Below are 18,832 nucleotides of genomic sequence, written 5' to 3'. Positions count from 1 at the left end.
CAAATCAAAAGTGACTAAATTAACTATAATTTTTCTATAACAACCGCAATTATGTCGAAAATCCCAATTATGCTTCAACTGAATGGGAATTGGGATAGCTATGGGAGATATAGAGACTTTCAAGTCGATGGAATTGTAGTCGACGAGGATGCGAGTTATAGCCTATTGAATTCTACAATAGCAGAGCATCTAATGATAGATACATCCGAAAAAATAATAGAAATCAAATACATTGTCAATGAACATTTTCCTCTAATGGAAAGTAGGAACGATATGGGTGTTCGTGTTTACATGGAGACGAAAAAGGAAAATAAAAGCTTAGGAACATATCCGCTATGTATAACAGTACGTGATTTCAATTTGGAATTGAGTAAAGTTGCAAGTTTGTTCTGTTACATCACTATCGAATTTTGGTTGTATATTACTTATCTACAAATTAGCTACAATATTTCTACAATAAAACTACATATCATTTGTAGCTCAATATTGTCACGACCCTAAATTCGGACCCGGTCGTGATGACGCCTCTTGTGAAGACAAGGCCAGCCGACACAACTCCCAAATCATTTTAAAAGTTATAATAACACAATTTAAGTCATTAGCATGATAATAATCCCAAAATAAAAGTGAAATAATACAATTTGTGGAAACCAACACAGCCCGACATTGGGATGTCACCAGTCATGAGCATCTAAACATGTGTCTAAGAGTTTGAAAGGGGTTTATGCAGTCTATTACAGTAATGGAAGTAGAAAGTAAGATAGGGGGAGAAACACTGGGTTGCGAACACCAAGCAGCTACCTAGTGGACTCCGAATGGCCTGATGAGAGCAATCAACTATCACTGGCGGGACCTGAAGCTCCTAAGTCTGCACACAAGGTGCAGGGAGTAAAGTGAGTACTCTAACTCAGTGAGTAATAACAATAAATAAAGACCGAGCGATAAGAAATCACGTAAAAACACAACAACATGCTATAAAGAGGCAGAGTAAAACCAATAAAGTGCAATAAAACAGTAAAACACTTTAGTTCGGTATAAGCTTCTTTAAAATACCTTTTTAATAGTTAAACAAGTAAATGAAAGGCAGCTAAAAAAGATAAACACATAAAATCCACCCCTCGGGCAAAATGTCAACAGAATCAGCCCGTCGGGCAATAACGTGGAATAACACCAGCCCCTCGGGATATCTCATATCAGAATGGGTACCCACGCTCACTGGGGGTGTACAGACTCTGGGAGGGGCCCTTTACGGTCCAAGCACAATATCAAGCCACCTCGTAGCATAATCAAATATGCTATCGGCCTCATATCAAGCCACCTTGTAGCGCACAACTCAGGCCCTCGGCCTCATAATCATAATCAGTACAACGCTGTTGCGGCGTGCAGCCCGATCCCACAATAAACCTCACAACACAGGCCCTCGGCCCTACTCAGTCAAAAATCTCTAAAAGCCACTCGGGCACAGTAAAATATGATGCTCAGCCCAAAAATATCATTTAAAGTGTTAAAACAAAGTAAACATGGCTGAGTTATGAAAACAGTATAATATAGCATGACTGAGTACATATATAAAATCAAAACAGTGAGGAAATAGCAGTAAAAATCCCCTAAGGATCCAAATAGCTGGCACGAGGCCCAAATATGGCATTCAACCAAAAACATGATGATAGCAAACAGTTTTCAATCAAATACGCGGTAAAACAGTCATTTGGGATGGACTAAGTGTGAGCACGCGATTTTTGCCCTACAAGAACTACTCCCAAAAATTCAAAATAAAATAGTTTTGTGTTATTTGTGATTTATTTGTACTTGTCTGTGCATGTTTATTTTTACTTTAATTAAAAAAAAATACAAAAATTATGTGTTGCATGTGCATTAGGAGTTAATTTTACAATTAGGAATTAATTAAACAATATTTGGATTTGCGAGAATGAAAATCACAAAAAATATGTACTTGGCATTTTTTAGCATTTAATCTCCAATTGTGTGATTTTATTTTAGCCGGTATTTAAGGGTGTGATAAATGTTATTAGGAATTAATTAGTATTTTTTTTAATTTGGTTTATAATTTAATTTAGAATTTTAGTTTTATTAATTAGGAAATAAAAGAAAAGAAGGAAAAGGAACAAAATGGAAACCGGACTGGGCCAAATTGGCCACAACCCAGTTCTTACCCAAAAAATCAGCCCAATACCCGCCCCAAATCCAGTCCACCTGCGACCAACCCAGAACGACATCGTTTGGGCATTGTGGATCTGGACCATCAATCTCATACGATCAAACGGTCCAGTCCGTCTCCAGATATATCCAAACGACGTCGTATCTGGCCAATAGATCCAAGCCATTGATTTGTTTTGACCGAACGGTCCAGATCACCCCTCCCATAACCCGTTTTTGACCCATTCCCTATACCCGGTCTAACCCGATCCCCTCACAAAACCAAACGACGTCGTTTCTCATTAGTGAAGTAATCCAGGCCGTTGATCGTGAATGATCCAACGGCCAAGATCAAATCCCCACCCCACTATATATTCTTAAAACCTCACCCCACGCCCCCTAAGCCATACCCCCCTTCTCCTTCGTCTCTAACCTAGAGACAGGCCCCAACACCCTCCGCCTTCAACCACCGCCCTCCGCCCACCGGAAATCGCCTCACGGCGGTTCCGGTGGTCCAAACACCCCCAAAATTACACCACAACCTCCCCATGACGTCCTCTTTCCAAATCCCGAATCAGTTTTCCTCGAATCAGTACCAGACGTTTCGAATCTTAGATCGAAGAATCGAACCAAACCCTAATCCGTCCAATGACCACCAAGTTCACACCCCAGCTTCCCCTCGACCTCCCTAACCTAACCCCTCTGACCATCACCCTCGAATCGTGGCCGACTACTTCGAATCTTAGATCGAAGGCAAGATCTCAAACCTCAAACGTACCCAATCAGTCCCAAAGTTACACCACTGAACCACCTAGCTACCCCCGTCCCAAATCCCACACCGGTTCTGTCCAAATCTTGTTAGAGCCTTTCGAATTTCAAATTGAAGGCAAACCCTGGAAGAACAAAACTTCAGATTGTGTACGAAGTTAAAAATTTGAGGTCTTAACCGACTTCAGTCGAGTGTTCTCAGTCGAGAACACTCGATTAAGGTCCGTTTTGGCTTCAAAATTTCAAGACAAAGTGTCAATGAGAACGAAGTTCATTTGGTTTCTGATTTTGAGGTATTTTTCCTCTTTTCCTTTTTCTTTTTTGATTGTTGTTTGTTGTTTTCCTAATTAGGTTTCGTTGCTATGTTCGTCAATCACTTCTTCCCCCCTCTTTCGGACCTTTTTCTGGTCCAGATTTTCATCACTGTATTAATTGGATTTTATAGTTAATTGGATTTAGTAGAAATCGCTCGAACCCCTGTCTATTTGGTTTCACTCTGGATTAGTTTCTTCTTTACATTGTTGAGTATTTCGAGTTAGGCAAGTTCAGTGAGTGATTGTATAAAACTGTGATCGTTTGATATTATTGTTGGTTCAAATTGTCTTATTATGTTATGTTTGATTCTTTCCTCTCCGTTGCCAATCAGTTTGTTGCATATGCACTCGTGATATTACAATGTTTCATTCATCTTTGTCTAGGTTTGGTTTAGAATTGTGAATGTAGTCGGTTATTCCCATATACATGTGCATCTTAGTAGTTTAATATCAGTTTGCTATTTGATCTAATCTATGCAGTTTGAGTTGCTGTTTGATTTTGATTAAGGAAATTGGTTATAGCTGATGAGGTACAGGAGATTGGACTAGGACAGTAAATCACAGTAATGTCAGGGGTAATTTGGGGTTTAAAAGTTTGGCAAACGATCTTGCTAGTGGGTTGTCAGTAAATTACTTAATTAACCATTAATCTAATAGTTAGTGGGAAACAAAATATAATGGTATGTGGAGGCTTAAAAGGAATTGATTAAAATATAGCATTGCCCATACACCTTTGAATTAAACAATGAAATTAGACACTTAGTAATGGCTGTCAGGGAATGTGATGGAAGAAACACATTTCTTAATGATTTAAGTGTTAAAACAGGCTGGAAAAGGGGTCTGTCTGAGGGTATAAAAAACAGGGCAGACCTGGAGGAAGGGAGGAGTTTTTTGAGAGTTCTTTGAAGAGGCAGTCTCAGACAGCATTTTAAAAAGCTAAGGCATTCAGTTTTTTTAGAGTTCTGAAGAGTTTAAGATTTGACATTTGCTATTGAGTCTGTTCGTTTTGATATTTGCTGTTGCTATTGGTTTTGCAACTTGTTCTGGGCTGTGGTCGAGTTGATTCTGGGTAAAAATTGGTCTTGAACTGCGATGGTTGCTGTTTGAATTCCTGGTTGCTGTTGTTTGCTCTTCTGTTGCTAACTCCTCCTTCTACTCGATTATATTTCCAGGTACCTTGTTGTCTCTAATGCCTTGAAGTTTCATTCGATGTATCTGAACGATTATGAAATCAAATGACGAGGCACTGCTACCATATGAATTTGCTTCTGTATTTCACTATTAGTATAGCTTGTAATTATAGATTTCAAATACGCATTAGTAATTTCTGAAACTTGTCTTGTAATTAAACTAGAGAGACTGTGGATTATTGATTATATGACCATGAATCTGTACTGGACTGTATGAGCTACTCGGATTTGCTATAGTTAATTTAGTTAACTGTGACGTTAATGTGAAGGTGAATCTGGATCGTAATAGCCAATTGCTATAGCTTCCATATTTAGGGTGCTGGGATCACAAACGGGTATAAAATTAGACATGACTAATTGTACGAATAACATGGTATAATATCTAATCACCTCAATAAGTTAAGCTTTTTCATGATTGTCCGTGTTAATTCCTAGCATGAACAACGGCTTTAAATCTGATAGATACGTGAACTCGAGTTGGTAATTTTGGTTAGCTAGGGCTGGGGTATAGAATCAGAATAATTGTTCGTTTCGTTGAGCTAGTTCACTAAACTTGATGGTTTAAAACTTTCAGTGAACACTTGTGCACATTGAACTGAAGCGTTGTTTAATTTAAACGGCTGGGGCTCGACAGCCCCTTTTCATAAAGTGTAAGCTTCAGGGCCGAAATAAATGGCCCAGGTCTGGGTCTGATATGCATATCCGTTTGGGGCCTGGACCCATGTCTGCGATTGGTCCAGTTTGTGTTGGGCCTGGATTATGATTCCTTCACGTAGACTGTTTGGAGTTTGCAGATCTAGATGTAGTATTTCTTAAAAGATAATAATTAGTTAGGTTTTATTTTTATTATTAGAGACAAGTAAAAATAGGAAAATCACCATAGCTTTTAGGTTTGCCTTTTGAATAATAAAAATGAGATGAGCCTCGCTAAACAAACAAATAAACTACGGGCCCCTCATTAAATGTATATATAAAAATACTTAGATTTTGGGACGGGCCGTTTAACGAATTTCATGGTTTTTCCCCAAAGTAATAACACACTAGTCTCTGTAGGCGCGTATTTTAATAATGTTACCTTCCTAAACTCGGGCGCGCATTTATGTGACCCAAATCCAAATCTTAACGATGTTAAAATATGTCAAAAACCACGGGTGCATTTATGTGACGTGGTTCAAGACTTGCTTTAATGACGTTGCAATTTTCCTTAAAAAATAGATAAAAAGCGGTTGAAGTTAAAATTTGCACATAGGTTCAACATGTATTAAAATCAGATAGATAAGTCGAATATGACAGTTGAGCGACCGTGATAGAACCACGGAACTCGGGAATGCCTAACACCTTCTCCCGGGTTAACATAGTTCCTTACCCGGATTTCTGGTTCGCGGACTGTAATACAGAGTCAATCTTTTCCTCCATTCGGGATTCAACCAGTGACTTGGGACGCCATAAATCTCCCAAGTGGTGACTTTGAATTAAATAAATAAATCTCATTTCGATTGTCCTTTAATTGAAAAAACTCCCTTTATTCCCTTTTGCAGGGGTGTAGGTAAAAAGGAGGTGTGACAGCTCTGGCAACTTTGCTGGGGACAAGAACCCAGAACTTCTGATTCAGGGTTCCAGAATTCGAGCTTAGAATAATTGTTATAATTGGCTTTATTTATTATCTGATTTTATTACCTGTTTGGGCCTAATGTGCTAAATGTTGCTTTTACCGCTTTGATATTATTTGAACTGTATATATAAACTGCTACGTAACCCCTCTCTTCTCTCTCCTGAGGAGTGCACGCTGGTCGTGACTTCTTTCTGTTAGTGTCATATCCCAAAATAGAACGAGGATTCGGAGGAGTTGCAAAACCGGATGATCTTTTGGTTACCGGTACACAACTCCCATCCTCGGCTCGAGTTGTCCGCTCGGGTAAGCCAGGTCTAGAACAATACACCCAGGCATTAAACCTAGTATAACAAAACCTCATGCTGGATCCCTAGTAGGAACGTTTGTGTGCATCATATGCATTTTTTGACTTAGGGGACTCAACACAGGGGTTGGGTCCGTCTACGACAAGCAACCTGAAATGAAATGGCCATCCTGCTGCATCCTATTTGTTTTACGCATCTATTTGCTTCAAATTTGCATGCTGACCGGCTTCTGAAAATACGGGAATATCGGTAAAAGTGGGAAAAAGAGAAAAAGAAAAATAGCAGTGTAGAGAGATAATTACCTATTTTTAGAAAAAACCAGTGCCCAAATAGCGTCGAAATTCTGCCAAAATTTTGAGGAAATGAAAAAAAAAGTTTTTAGTGTGATTTACTTGAAAAAAACAAAAGAAAGAAGTCTTGTTTTCCAAATTAGTTTATTTTCTTTGCCCGAACTACACCAGTTTGATTCTCACAGGGTGTGAGATACGTAGGCAACCCTCATCGGGTCCAACTTCCTTTTCGCAAAATTAGCCAAAAGAACAAAATTTTACTTTTATTTGAAAAATAGTTAGAGTGATGTTATTCTTGTCAGAAATAGACGAATGTCCTTAAAAAGGGCGCCGGAAGGCCGTTTTTGCAAGAACAACCACATGTGGTCATTTTTTTTGCAAGGCTTTCACCAGTGAGCCAACACAGCCTTAAAATCTTCGTTCTCGAAGTGCTGAAAGGTCGTATTTGCGAAATCGGGTTTTTATTTTATTTTTGAAAAAATGTGTGTTAATTTTATTTTGAGTCAAATAAGTCTTAAATTTTAAACACCCCAATAAACATGCAGAATGAGCACGAGTCAGAATTTGCCGGTAACAGTTATGAACAAAATCCCTTTGGAGTTGCGTATGTGGTGGGAAGATCTGGGCAAGTCAGTGCAGGATAAGGTCAATCTACATTTGGAGGGTCTCACCGGGTTATTAAAGATCAGACCTAGAGGAGACATCATAAAGGCTTTGGTTACGTTCTGGGACCCGGCCCATAACGTATTTCACTTCTCGGATTTTGAACTCACCCCGACCTTAGAAGAGATAGCAGGTTATATGAAAAGTACTGCAGGTTTGAGACATAAGTATCTGATCGCTCCAAGTGCCGTTAACTCTCACAAATTCATGGATTTGCTAAAGATAAGCAAGGGAATCCCATATTTCGAGTTGGAAGGGTTTTTTTCCACTCTATGTTTTATATACCAGAAGTACGGGCATGTAGGAGGGTTCAATGATCCAGAAAGTGGGGTTTGCAGTAAAGGGAACCGAACAAAATGGGACGAGCATAGGCGTTTCGCTTTCATGGTAGCATTCTTAGGCCTTGTGGTGTTTTCCCGAAAAGATGGGAATATCGATTTGCGGGTGACTGGAGTCGTCAAGGTCCTGGTTACCAACGCCAAGAGCACTCTCGCCCCTATGATAGTGTCTGAGATATACCGAGCTCTCACAGCTTGTAAAGCTGGGGCAGACTTCTTCGAGGGATGCAATTTGCTATTACAAATGTGGATGATCGAGCACTTGTGCCACCACCCTCAGTATATGAGTTATGGATCCGCAGAGAAAAGCTGCATTGAAAAATTCAACACAAGGGTTTCAGGGTTCAAGTTATCGGAGGGGTTTGGAGAATGGATAGCCCGCCTTCGCGCCATCACTACGGGACAAATAGAATGGACACTAGGTTGGCTTCCTGTTGAAGAAATTATGTATATACCCGCCACAGGTCCTTACTTCCTCCTAATGGGTCTTCGAGGTATTCAACCTTACGCTCCCTACCGAGTGATGAGACAATTAAGAAGGTGTTAGGTGATGCATCCTGATGAAGATCTCAGTATCCACGCGGTTGAGATTAGTTCCAACGGCCAATTTCACGAAGAAACAGTTCGTTCTGTTTGGAACGAGTCCCAGTATTTGACGGCAAGCACCCGAGTGCGGAACCTATCTAAAGGCGAGGTCTCACCTGCCTACCTTGCCTGGTATAGAAAGAAGAACACTGCAAGGGCCGAATCAGAAAGACCGGCCAAAAAACCACACATTCAAGAATTCGTCGAGGCACCGCAAGAACCGTGGGCTTGGTTGGCCAAAGAAAATAAGTACAGGGCCACAATAGGAAAGCTGGAAAAGCAAGTCCAAGACCTTTAATTCGAGAATGGCTTACAAGCAGCGGCGGATGAGGGTGAAAAGAAATGGCTAGCCAAAGAAAATGAGGCCCTCCGAGCTCAAATTCAGAAACTGAAAGTAGCGGCAGAAAATCAAGTCTGAAGTAACAGAGATGAAAATCTCGTAACTAACCTAAGGCAGAAAGTGAGTAACTATAGTTTCTATTTGAACAAAGCAGAAAGTGAACTGGCCGGGGCTAAAAAACAATTGGCTAAAAATGTAGACGAACGGGTATGCTTGGTTAAGCAGTTGAGAGAAAGGTACGACGATGAGGTCGCAGGGTTGAAGAAAAGGGTTATCGCCATGAGAAACAAAATGATCAAGAAGGAAAAAGACTTCAAGGTTGAAAGGGAACACTGTTACACGATGTTGGCGCAGTTAGAAATAGACTTGCAACAACTTCAGGAAAAAAACTATGCAGCCAAGCAAACTTTGGAGGCCAGGGCCCAGCAGATTGGGCGTTTGTTACAAGAAAAGGGCGTCATAAGAGAGAGAGTTAGAAACATCATTGACTACATCATTATGAAGTGCCACATTTGTGAGGATATGACTCGCACTACATTCTTTGCAGCGGTGATGACCTTTGTTAAGCAAATAATGAACAATTTGGACCGACTTCAAAGGGATCTTGCACATAGGCCTGTGGCGAGACCGAACGATGTCCCACGGACACCAGGAACATTGATGTACTCATAATTTTCCGTTTGAATCTGTATTTCCTTTTTTGTTAGAGTCTGTGAGTCATGTTGGGTTTGCATTTTCTTTCTGTTCTGAGTCTGCATTTCTTTAGAGTGTGATATCTTGATTTCGGAGTCTGTTTGTCGTCTTTGCGTCAGAGTCTGTTGGTCTTTTTAAATTTGTTGATATTGAGTCTGTGTAATCGAAGTATCTATTTTATAAAAGCTAAAACTCCCAAAAATGTTTTATTTACTTGCACACTTATCTGACAGAACTACGCACGGCCTGATTCATGCGGTGACGTGATACGTAGGCAATCTCTATAGGATTCGACCACCACTAAAAGGGAAAAGGAAAAATAAAGAAGGATAGAATAAAGTTTAAAAGAAGAGGCACAATTGTGAGAGGCCGGAATGACGCACGCAACCGAAGCAAATGCATGATAGAAATAGTTAATTGCCTAGGTGCATTGCATCCCAACGTGTAATTGCATGTGTGTTAAACTCTAAAAAACTAACAAGTTTGTTGATTTCCAGAGAATTCAAGCAGTTAGTTTATTTAGAGTATACTGGCACACTATCATTACCAAACCAGATCAAAGGGACCAATACCAGAAATCATGTCTATCCCGGAGGTCGACACTAGTGTTGAGGTAGAGGAGTTGGACGTCAATAAAATGAAAGAGGAGATGTTCAAGCTTAAACAACAGATGGCCGAAATGTACCAGGCCTGGTCCCAAGGGCAATCACCACCGTCTTACCCAGCCAACCCGGCTTTTACCCCACCATTAGCTCAGTCTCAGGATCATCCCGCCACCAATCCAGGTTTTCCCATTTATCAGCACTACCATGGCACTACTTCTCATATGCCACAAGCTCCACCACCAAAATCAATTCCATACCCTCCTCCGCCAATCACCTCTGTCTTTGTGGCATCTCCACTAGCTGCACTCCATAAATCCCCAAGTGAACCTGTGTTCCAAGTGTAGGACAACCAGTATTATCCCCCGGAGCTTACCTTCAAAGTGCCTGAAGCCTATCCACATGATCCACATTCTGACCTACCGGGGAAAGCAGAAAAACTGGCCAGAAATCCTGAACAGGAAGAGATGTTCAGAAAAATGAAAAGCATAGAACAATCCTTCAGGGATATGAGAGGGTTAAGAGGTCAGGTGAGTGTAGCTTACAAAGACCTGTGTTTGTTCCCAAATGTACAACTACCGGCAGGGTTCAAAATGCCCAAATTTGACTTGTACAACGGACACGGTGATCCGGTGGCTCATCTAAGAGGTTTTTGTGGCAAGATGAGGGGAACAGGCGGAAGAGATGAATTACTGATGGCGTATTTCAGCCAAAGTTTAAGTGGATCGGCGTTAGAATGGTACACCAGACAAGATCATAGCAGGTGGTACACATGGGACGATTTGGCCCAAGCATTCGCTTGTCACTTTCAATATAATCTTGAGATCATTCCGGACCGACTGTCCCTGACCAAACTGGAAAAGAAGCACAATGAAAGCTTTAGAGGATATGGTTTCCGGTGGAGGGAGCAAGCAGCAAGGGTAGATCCCCCAATGAAAGAAAGCGATATGGTTGATTACTTTTTGTAGGCGTTGGAGCCGACCTACTTTGGTCATCTAGTGTCCGCAATTGGCAAATCTTTTAATGAGGTTGTAAAAATGGGAGGCATGGTCGAGGAGGGGCTTAAGTCCAACAAGATCATGAGTTATTCAGCGATCAAGGCAACCACCCAGGCCATTCAAAACGGCACTGGGGGTGTGCTTGGGAAAAAGAAGAAAGAAGATGTCATGACTGTTGAGTCTGGAGCCTGGTTCGGATCTAGAGGCCCGTCACCCTACTATATCCAATCACGACCCTACCACCAAAATTACCCCCACATTTCATATAGCCCTCCACAACACTACTACTCACTGCCAGATCCCTATTTTTTCGTCCATCATGCACAAGCCTATACCCAAACCCCGGCACACGCACAATGGCGTACGCCGGCTCCACAAAATCCATACCCATCTCCACAAAACACATATCCACCCCCAAGGGCCTACAGAAATCCCCTCGGGACAGGTTTCCGACCAAACCAAGCCCTCAAGAATGAGAGGTCACAGAAGCAAAAGACTTTCACTCCACTGGGGGAATCATATACCAGTCTTTTCCACAAATTGAGGCAGTTGGGCATGTTGAATCCAATTGAGCCCAAAATGCCAAATCCTCCCCCTAGAAATCTTGACCACTCAGTGAGCTGTGAGTACTGTTCAGGGGTCCCTGGGCATGATACAGAGAAGTGTTGGAAATTAAAAATAGCTGTGCAAGAGCTTATCGATGCTCATCGGATCGAGGTTCAAGCCCTAGAAGAACCAAATATCAATCAGAACCCACTGCCAACTCACCATGAGACACACATGATTGAGTTGATATACAAAGAGGGGGAGCCCAGGAAGCCCTCACAGACGGTAATGATGATCCGTTCCGGCGAAACCAGCTCAAAGGAAAAAGTAACCAGTGGGAAATCAGTGGCCTAGTTGAGAGAGGTAGATGATAATCTAGCTGTGGTAGCCGAGAGAGGGTCGTCAAGCATTGTTGCAGTGAAACCAGAGAAAGCTAAAGTGGTAGTGCCAGGGGTTGCAAGAAAACCTGTTGTGGTCGTGAAGGGTGCTCGCACAGAGCCTGTTATTATAAAACCAGTAACCCAGCTTCCAGTAATCAACAGCAAGGCTGTTCCTTGGAATTATGAATGGGTGACGGTGATTTACAAAGGGAAAGAAATCAAGGAAGAAGTTTGTGAAGCACAAGGTTTAACTCGCTCAGGAAGGTGTTTTACTCCCGAGGAGTTAAGAAGAACTAAAAATGATCCAACGCCGGTGAAGAAAGCTGTAACTAAAGAAGAGGCAGAGGAATTTTTGAGGAAAATGAAAGTGCATGACTATTCTGTTGTAGAACAGTTGAGGAAAACGCTCGCTCAGATCTCATTACTCTCGTTGCTAATCCATTTAGATGAGCACCGTCAGTCACTGATGAAAATCTTGAATGAGGCCCACGTTCCCGACAAGATCTCGGTAAACCATCTGGAAAAGATAGCCAACAAGATTTTTGAAGTAAACAAAGTCACTTTTTCCGATGACGAATTGCCGGTAGAGGGTACTGAGCATAACAAAGCCCTTTACTTGACAGTGAAATGCGAGAACGCCATGGTTACTCGGGTATTTGTTGATAATGGTTCAAGTGCAAACATCTGTCCTCTCTCCACTCTAAGAAAGCTGAAAGTAGAAGAGGAGAGGATCCATAAGAACAGTATCTGTGTGCGGGGATTCGACGACGGAGGCAAAGACTCAGTCGGGGACATAGTGTTGGAACTGACCATAGGTCCAGTAGAATTCACAATGGAATTCCAAGTGCTGGATATAGCTGTTTCCTACAATTTGCTATTAGGGCGACCGTGGATTCACGCCGCTAAAGTAGTACCATCAACACTCCATCAGATGGTCAAGTTTGAATGGGACAGACAGGAAATAGTTGTGCACGGCGAAGATAATTTGTGCGCTCACAACAACACCATTGTGCCATTCATTGAAGTGGAAGATGACGAGGGACCATGGGTCTACCAAGTTTCTGACCCAATGTCAGTCGAGAAAGTTCTAGAAGGGAAGTGTATCCCAAGTCTGAAGATAAACGCCGCATCAGTCATGGTAGCATATGAAATGCTGAAGAATGGTTTTGTACCAGGAAAGGGTTTAGGGTCAGATCTGCAAGGCATCATACAACCCGTGTCTCTTCCTGAAAACTTGGGAACATTTGGTCTGGGATTCAAGCACACAGCCGCAGACATAAAAAGAGCCAGGAAATTGAAACAAAGGACATGGGTCCTTCCAAAGCCGGTCCCACATCTTTCCAGATTATTTGTCAAGTCCGGTACAAGGAGTCGCCTAGTGACAACAATTCCCAGTTCTGCGATTAATCCTGATAAGGAGTTGATTGAAAGGTTTGAGTAGTTGTTCGATAGTGTGAACATGGTGGAAATTGGAGAGGGTTCTAGCAACGCGGAAGTGCAATTTGTCGGGCCAAAAACAAAGCTTAATAATTTGAAGGCTACTCCTCTCCCTACTCGGAAGGAGTCTTGGTAGTTCGCTTTGATTTTCCTTTAAGTTTGTACGGATTATTCCAGGGTTGTAATCCAGATTTCATTTTTTCAGTTTGTTTGAGTGTGCAAACCTTGTTATCTTTTATCAATCAATGAAATACAATTTCCCTTTCTTCATCATTCCTGATGGTTTTCCTTTTGTTTTGTTTTCTTTTCTATACAGTTCTTTTTTCGCTGGTTCTAATGACATGGCATGCATAAGCAATCCTCAGCCCAGTCTTAAAAATCAATCTGATTCCGAAATGTTCGTTCAAGAAGTAGATTGTGGTTACAAATCAGAATATGATGATGAAGCCTTCGAAGAGATTAGTAAGGAGTTAATTCACTTCGAAGAAAAACCCAAACCCAATTTGAATGACACAGAAGCCGTCAATTTAGGGGACACAGACAATCTTCGAGAGACTAAAATAAGTGTCCACCTCGAGCCAAAATTCCGGGAGGAGTTAATCAAAGCACTCATAGAGTACAAAGATGTTTTTGCGAGGTTATATGATGACATGCCGGGTTTAAGCACTGATTTAGTGGTCCACAGATTGCCCACTGATCCGGCATTCCCCCCGTCAAGCAAAAGCTGAGGAAATTCAAAACTGATATGAGTGTGAAGATTAAAGAAGAAGTTACCAAGCAGTTGGATGCAACGGTTATTCGGATCACTCGATATCCTATCTGGTTGGCTAATGTCATGCCTGTACCGAAGAAGGATGGCAAGATCAGAGTATGCGTTGATTACCGCAATCTCAACAAAGCAAGTCCGAAGGATAACTTCCCACTACCCAATATCCACATTTTGATCGATAATTATGCCAAGCGCGAGATTGGATCTTTTGTGGATTGCTATGCCAGGTATCATCAGATTCTAATGGATGAAGAAGATGCAGAAAAGACGGCGTTCATCACGCCATGGGGAACTTATTGCTACCGGGTAATGCCATTTGGTTTGAAGAATGCTGGGGAAATTTATATGAGGGCGATGACTACTGTATTTCATGATATGATACACAAGGAGATTGAGATATACATAGATAATATGATCATAAAATCAAAGCATCAGGCCGACCACGTTGAGGATTTGAGGAAATTCTTCCAGAGGCTTCGCAGGTACAACCTCAAGCTTAACCCCGCCAAGTGTGCATTTGGTGTTCCATCCGGAAAGCTGTTAGGATTCATAGTCAGTCAGCGAGGCATTGAGTTGGACCCATCAAAGATCAAAGCCATATAAGATTTGCCCCTCTGAGGAACAAGACTGAAGTGATGAGTCTGTTAGGAAGGCTGAACTACATCAGCAGGTTTATTGCTCAGCTCACGACAACTTGTGAGCCTATTTTCAAGTTGTTGAGGAAGGACGTTGCGATCAAGTGGATTGATGAGTGTCAAGAAGCGTTTGATAAGATAAAAGGTTACTTGACAAACCCACCTGTGCTGGTTCCGCCAGAACCAGGGAGACCTTTGATTCTTTACTTGACAGTCTTGGAAAATTCATTTGGTTGTGTACTGGGGTAGCATGACGTCACCGACAGGAAAGAACAAGCCATCTATTATCTTAGCAAAAAGTTCACAGCTTATGAGGTTAAGTACACTCACCTGGAAAGGACATGTTGCGCCCTAACTTGAGTGGCACAGAAATTGAAACATTATTTGTCATCCTACACTACCTATCTCATTTCGCATTTGGATCCGTTGAAGTATATCTTTCAAAAGCCTATGCCGACAAGAAGACTCGCAAAATGGCAGATTTTGCTCACAGAGTTTGACATAATCTATGTGACTCGGACTGCGATGAAAGCCCAAGCATTGGCCGATCATTTGGCTGAGAATCCGGTCGATGAAGAGTATGAGCCACTGAGGACTTATTTTCCTGATAAGAGGAGATGCATATTGATGAACTAGAACAGGCCGAAAAACCAAGCTGGAAACCTTTCTTTGATGGGGATGCTAACATGAAAGGAGTCGGATTAGGAGCTGTGCTTATTTCTGAAATAGGGCATCACTATCCTGTTACGACTTAGCTTCTTTTTTATTGTACCAACAATATGGCTGAGTACGAAGCATGCATTTTGGGTTTAAGGTTAGCTGCAGACATGGATGTCCAGGAAGTCTTGGTCTTGGGAGACTCGGACCTTCTGGTACATCAAATTCAAGAAGAATGGGAAACGCGAGATCTGAAGCTCATACCATACCGACAATGCTTGCATGATCTTTGTCAATGGTTTAGATCAGTGGAGTTCAGGCATATTCCAAGGGTCCATAATGAGGTCGCCGATGCTTTGGCTACCCTAGCGTCAATGCTGCACCATCCGGACAAAGCCTAGTCGATCCTTTGTATATTCAAGTACGAGATCATCATGCTTACTGCAACATGATTGAAGAAGAATTTGATGGCGAAATGTGGTTCCATGATATGAAGGAATACATCAGAATGGGGATATACCCACTGCAAGCTACGTGGGATCAAAAGAGAACAATTTGAAGGTTGACAAGCAGATTTTTCTTGAGTGGAGGAGTTTTGTATAAAAGAACACCAGACCTGGGATTGTTAAGATGCATAGATGCTAGACAAGCTACATCTGTCATGTCCGAAGTACATTCAGGAGTCTGCGGACCACATATGAGCGGATATGTGTTGGCAAAGAAAATTCTCTGAGCAGGTTATTATTGGCTCAACATGGAGCGAGATTGTATTAGTTTTGTGCACAAATGTCATCAATGCCAGATACACGGAGATTTGATTTATTCTCTGCCATCGGAATTGCACACAATGTCAGCGCCATGGCCCTTCGTCGCTTGGGGCATGGATATCATTGGACCAATTGAGCCAGCAGCATCCAACGGGCATAGGTTCATTCTGGTAGCCATTGATTATTTCACCAAATGGGTTGAGGCCAAAACTTTCAAGTCTGTGACCAAGAAAGCAGTGGTCGATTTTGTTCACTCAAATATCATCTGTCGATTTGGAATCCCGAAGGTGATCATCACAGATAACGATGCTAATCTTAACAATAAATTGATAGAAGAGGTATGCCAACAGTTTAAGATTACACATCGCAATTCTACCCCATATCGTCCCAAGGCGAATGGAGAAGTTGAGGCAGCCAACAAAAATATAAAGAAGATACTTCGGAAAATGGTAGAAGGTTCTAGGCAATGGCATGAAAAATTACCATTTGCATTGCTGGGTTATCGCACTACTGTCCGTACTTCGGTAGGTGCAACTCCTTATTTATTGGTATATGGAACTGAAGCAGTAATACCTGCAGAAGTTGAAATCCCGTCCCTTCGGATTGTCACTGAGGCTGAGATTGATGATGATGAGTGGGTCAAAACCCGTTTGGAGTAGTTGAACTTGATTGATGAAAAAAGATTGGCAGCTTTGTGTCATGGCCAGTTATATCAAAAGAGGATGGCAAGAGCATACAACAAAAAGGTGCGTCCCCAGAAGTTTGAGGTGGACCAGCAAGTGCTGAAACACATCCTTCCACATCAGGTTGAAGCAAAAGGCAAGTTCGCCCTGAATTGGCAAAGGCCATTCATTGTAATCAGAGTATTGTCCAATGGTGCTTTATGTTTAACAAATATCAAAGGAAAATGCATAGACATGGCTATCAATTTTGATGCAGTAAAAAGATATTATGTATGATTTCTTTGGTATAATTGTTGATTGTTTGTATTTGGCATTATTTCGAAGATTGAAATGACGAAGGCAATTTGTTCTACTATCTAAATACTTTACCCTTTGTTCCCCTTTTTGAGCCTTATTTATTTCTTTCATACCCCTTTTTTGGAATCAGTAACGAAAAGAGAGAAAAAGAAAGAAAAGAAAAAAAGAAAAGAAAAGAAGTGAAAAAAATATAACAACAAGGAAATTCAGGTGTGAACTACGTTTGACCTGATCCCTGTTAAGGGTACGTAGGAAGCTTTATGGCTCGGTCATAGTAAAATAAAAGTCAAAAGATCCCCAAGCAAGAAACTGGGGCAGAGGTTGTATTTGTAATAAGAAATGTGATTCCAAAAGTTGTAATTTTAAACCCATGTCAAATTATTTTGAGCCTTTGATACCCTTTATTTCTAATCCCATCCAAAATCCCACATTACGGTCCAAAAAAAGACCTTCTGATCAGTTTTCGAGAGATGACAAGTCAAGCAAATAGAGTGATTCATATCAAGGTAATACTGCGGTCCAAGCAGGGAAATTAATGAAAATGAGAGTCTTATTGGTGAAAACCTTCACAGGCACCATAAGGCGACGGGAGTTGAGAGAAACGAGAGAGTCTTATTAGTGAAAACCCCTCGAAGGGCACTATAAGGCGACAAGGAATTAAAAGGGGCAAACGAGATAAGCTTTATGGAAAGGATCCGTCGAGACCTCAAGCAGAATAAAGATGTTGTTTCGGCAAAAAGAAGATGGGTTGCGGGACCTTTGAAATACAAAGTAGGGATATCAGGAAGATTGATTGATGTAAACAGACTAGGTTGATTAATCCAAAAATGCACGACATGACCATTGGGATCGGTTATACCATTCAGATAAGTTATTTTCTCTTCAAATAATTGTTCAGAAAGATTTTTCTTATTCTATCTTTCGAAGTCATCATTTTCCATTTCTTTTTGGTCAGTAGTAGTTTGTTTTTAAAGAAGGATTTTCAAAGCCAACTACCAGTTGCCAACATGGTGCAAGGTAAATGGGGATAAAAGAGGCGAGGATAACGTGATGGGACGAGAAAGACGTCGTTGTAAGACCGAATTATGGATTGGTCTAAGTTTTCGGGGACAGTATGGAGCGAAGGTGGAAAACAACAGTGGAGAAGTTGGTGAATACAGAATCATCAAGAAGGTCGGAAGTTATCAGCCAAGTTGCAAGATGGTCAAACAACGTAGAACATGGAAAAGAGCAAAAGGGAAAACCGTCCCGAGCAGGAGCATCCCCACGTTTTAAACTAACAAATTCTCTTTGGTTTTAAGCAGGGACAGGAAATGTTATGGATGACAGAAAGACATGCCACAAGAAAGATTGTCAAACTGGGGCAGAAAATTTTTTAAAATTTTCTAGAAGTCAGGTACCCACTTGGGGAAGAAGGAAGATAACACAAGTTTGGAGAAAAGTGGTATCCCCAGTAGTTAGAAGAAGACAAAACAAGTTTTAAAGAACGCAATTTCGGGAGGAAGATAACACAAGTCTTAAGAGAAGTAGTTCCAACGGAAGGAAAACACCAGCTTTAAGGGAAGTAGTCTTTGAAGGAGGAAAATAACATTTCGAATGAAACACCGGTGTTATCCCCAACAGTTTTCAGAGGAATGGAACACCCGTTTTGAGGGAAGCAGTTCTGAAAGAAGATAATTCAAGTTGGAAGGAAAATGGTTCAAGAGGCAGGAAGGAACAACGGCAATAAAGCGCATATTTTAAGAAGTAGTTGAAGTCAGGAGCCCGCCTAGAGAATGGAGGTGTTATATTTTAAGAAGTTGTTGA

At 41.4% G+C, this 18,832-nt stretch overlaps 1 protein-coding gene across 1 annotated transcript in view; it reads left to right on the top strand.

Moving 5' to 3' along the window:
• The first annotated feature begins 4,004 nt into the window (after positions 1-4,004).
• LOC107792194 (uncharacterized) overlaps positions 4,005-18,832 on the top strand; it is a 32,622-nt gene continuing 17,794 nt past the window's right edge. The window contains exon 1 of the mRNA XM_075220521.1: positions 4,005-4,089. Coding sequence (XP_075076622.1) covers positions 4,005-4,089 — 85 coding nt within the window. The remainder of the gene's footprint in view (positions 4,090-18,832) is intronic.

This window comes from Nicotiana tabacum, chromosome 8 (genome assembly GCF_000715075.1).
Source record: "Nicotiana tabacum cultivar K326 chromosome 8, ASM71507v2, whole genome shotgun sequence".
NCBI classification, from domain to species: Eukaryota; Viridiplantae; Streptophyta; class Magnoliopsida; order Solanales; family Solanaceae; genus Nicotiana; species Nicotiana tabacum.
This window is presented reverse-complemented; position numbering and strand designations above follow the sequence as displayed.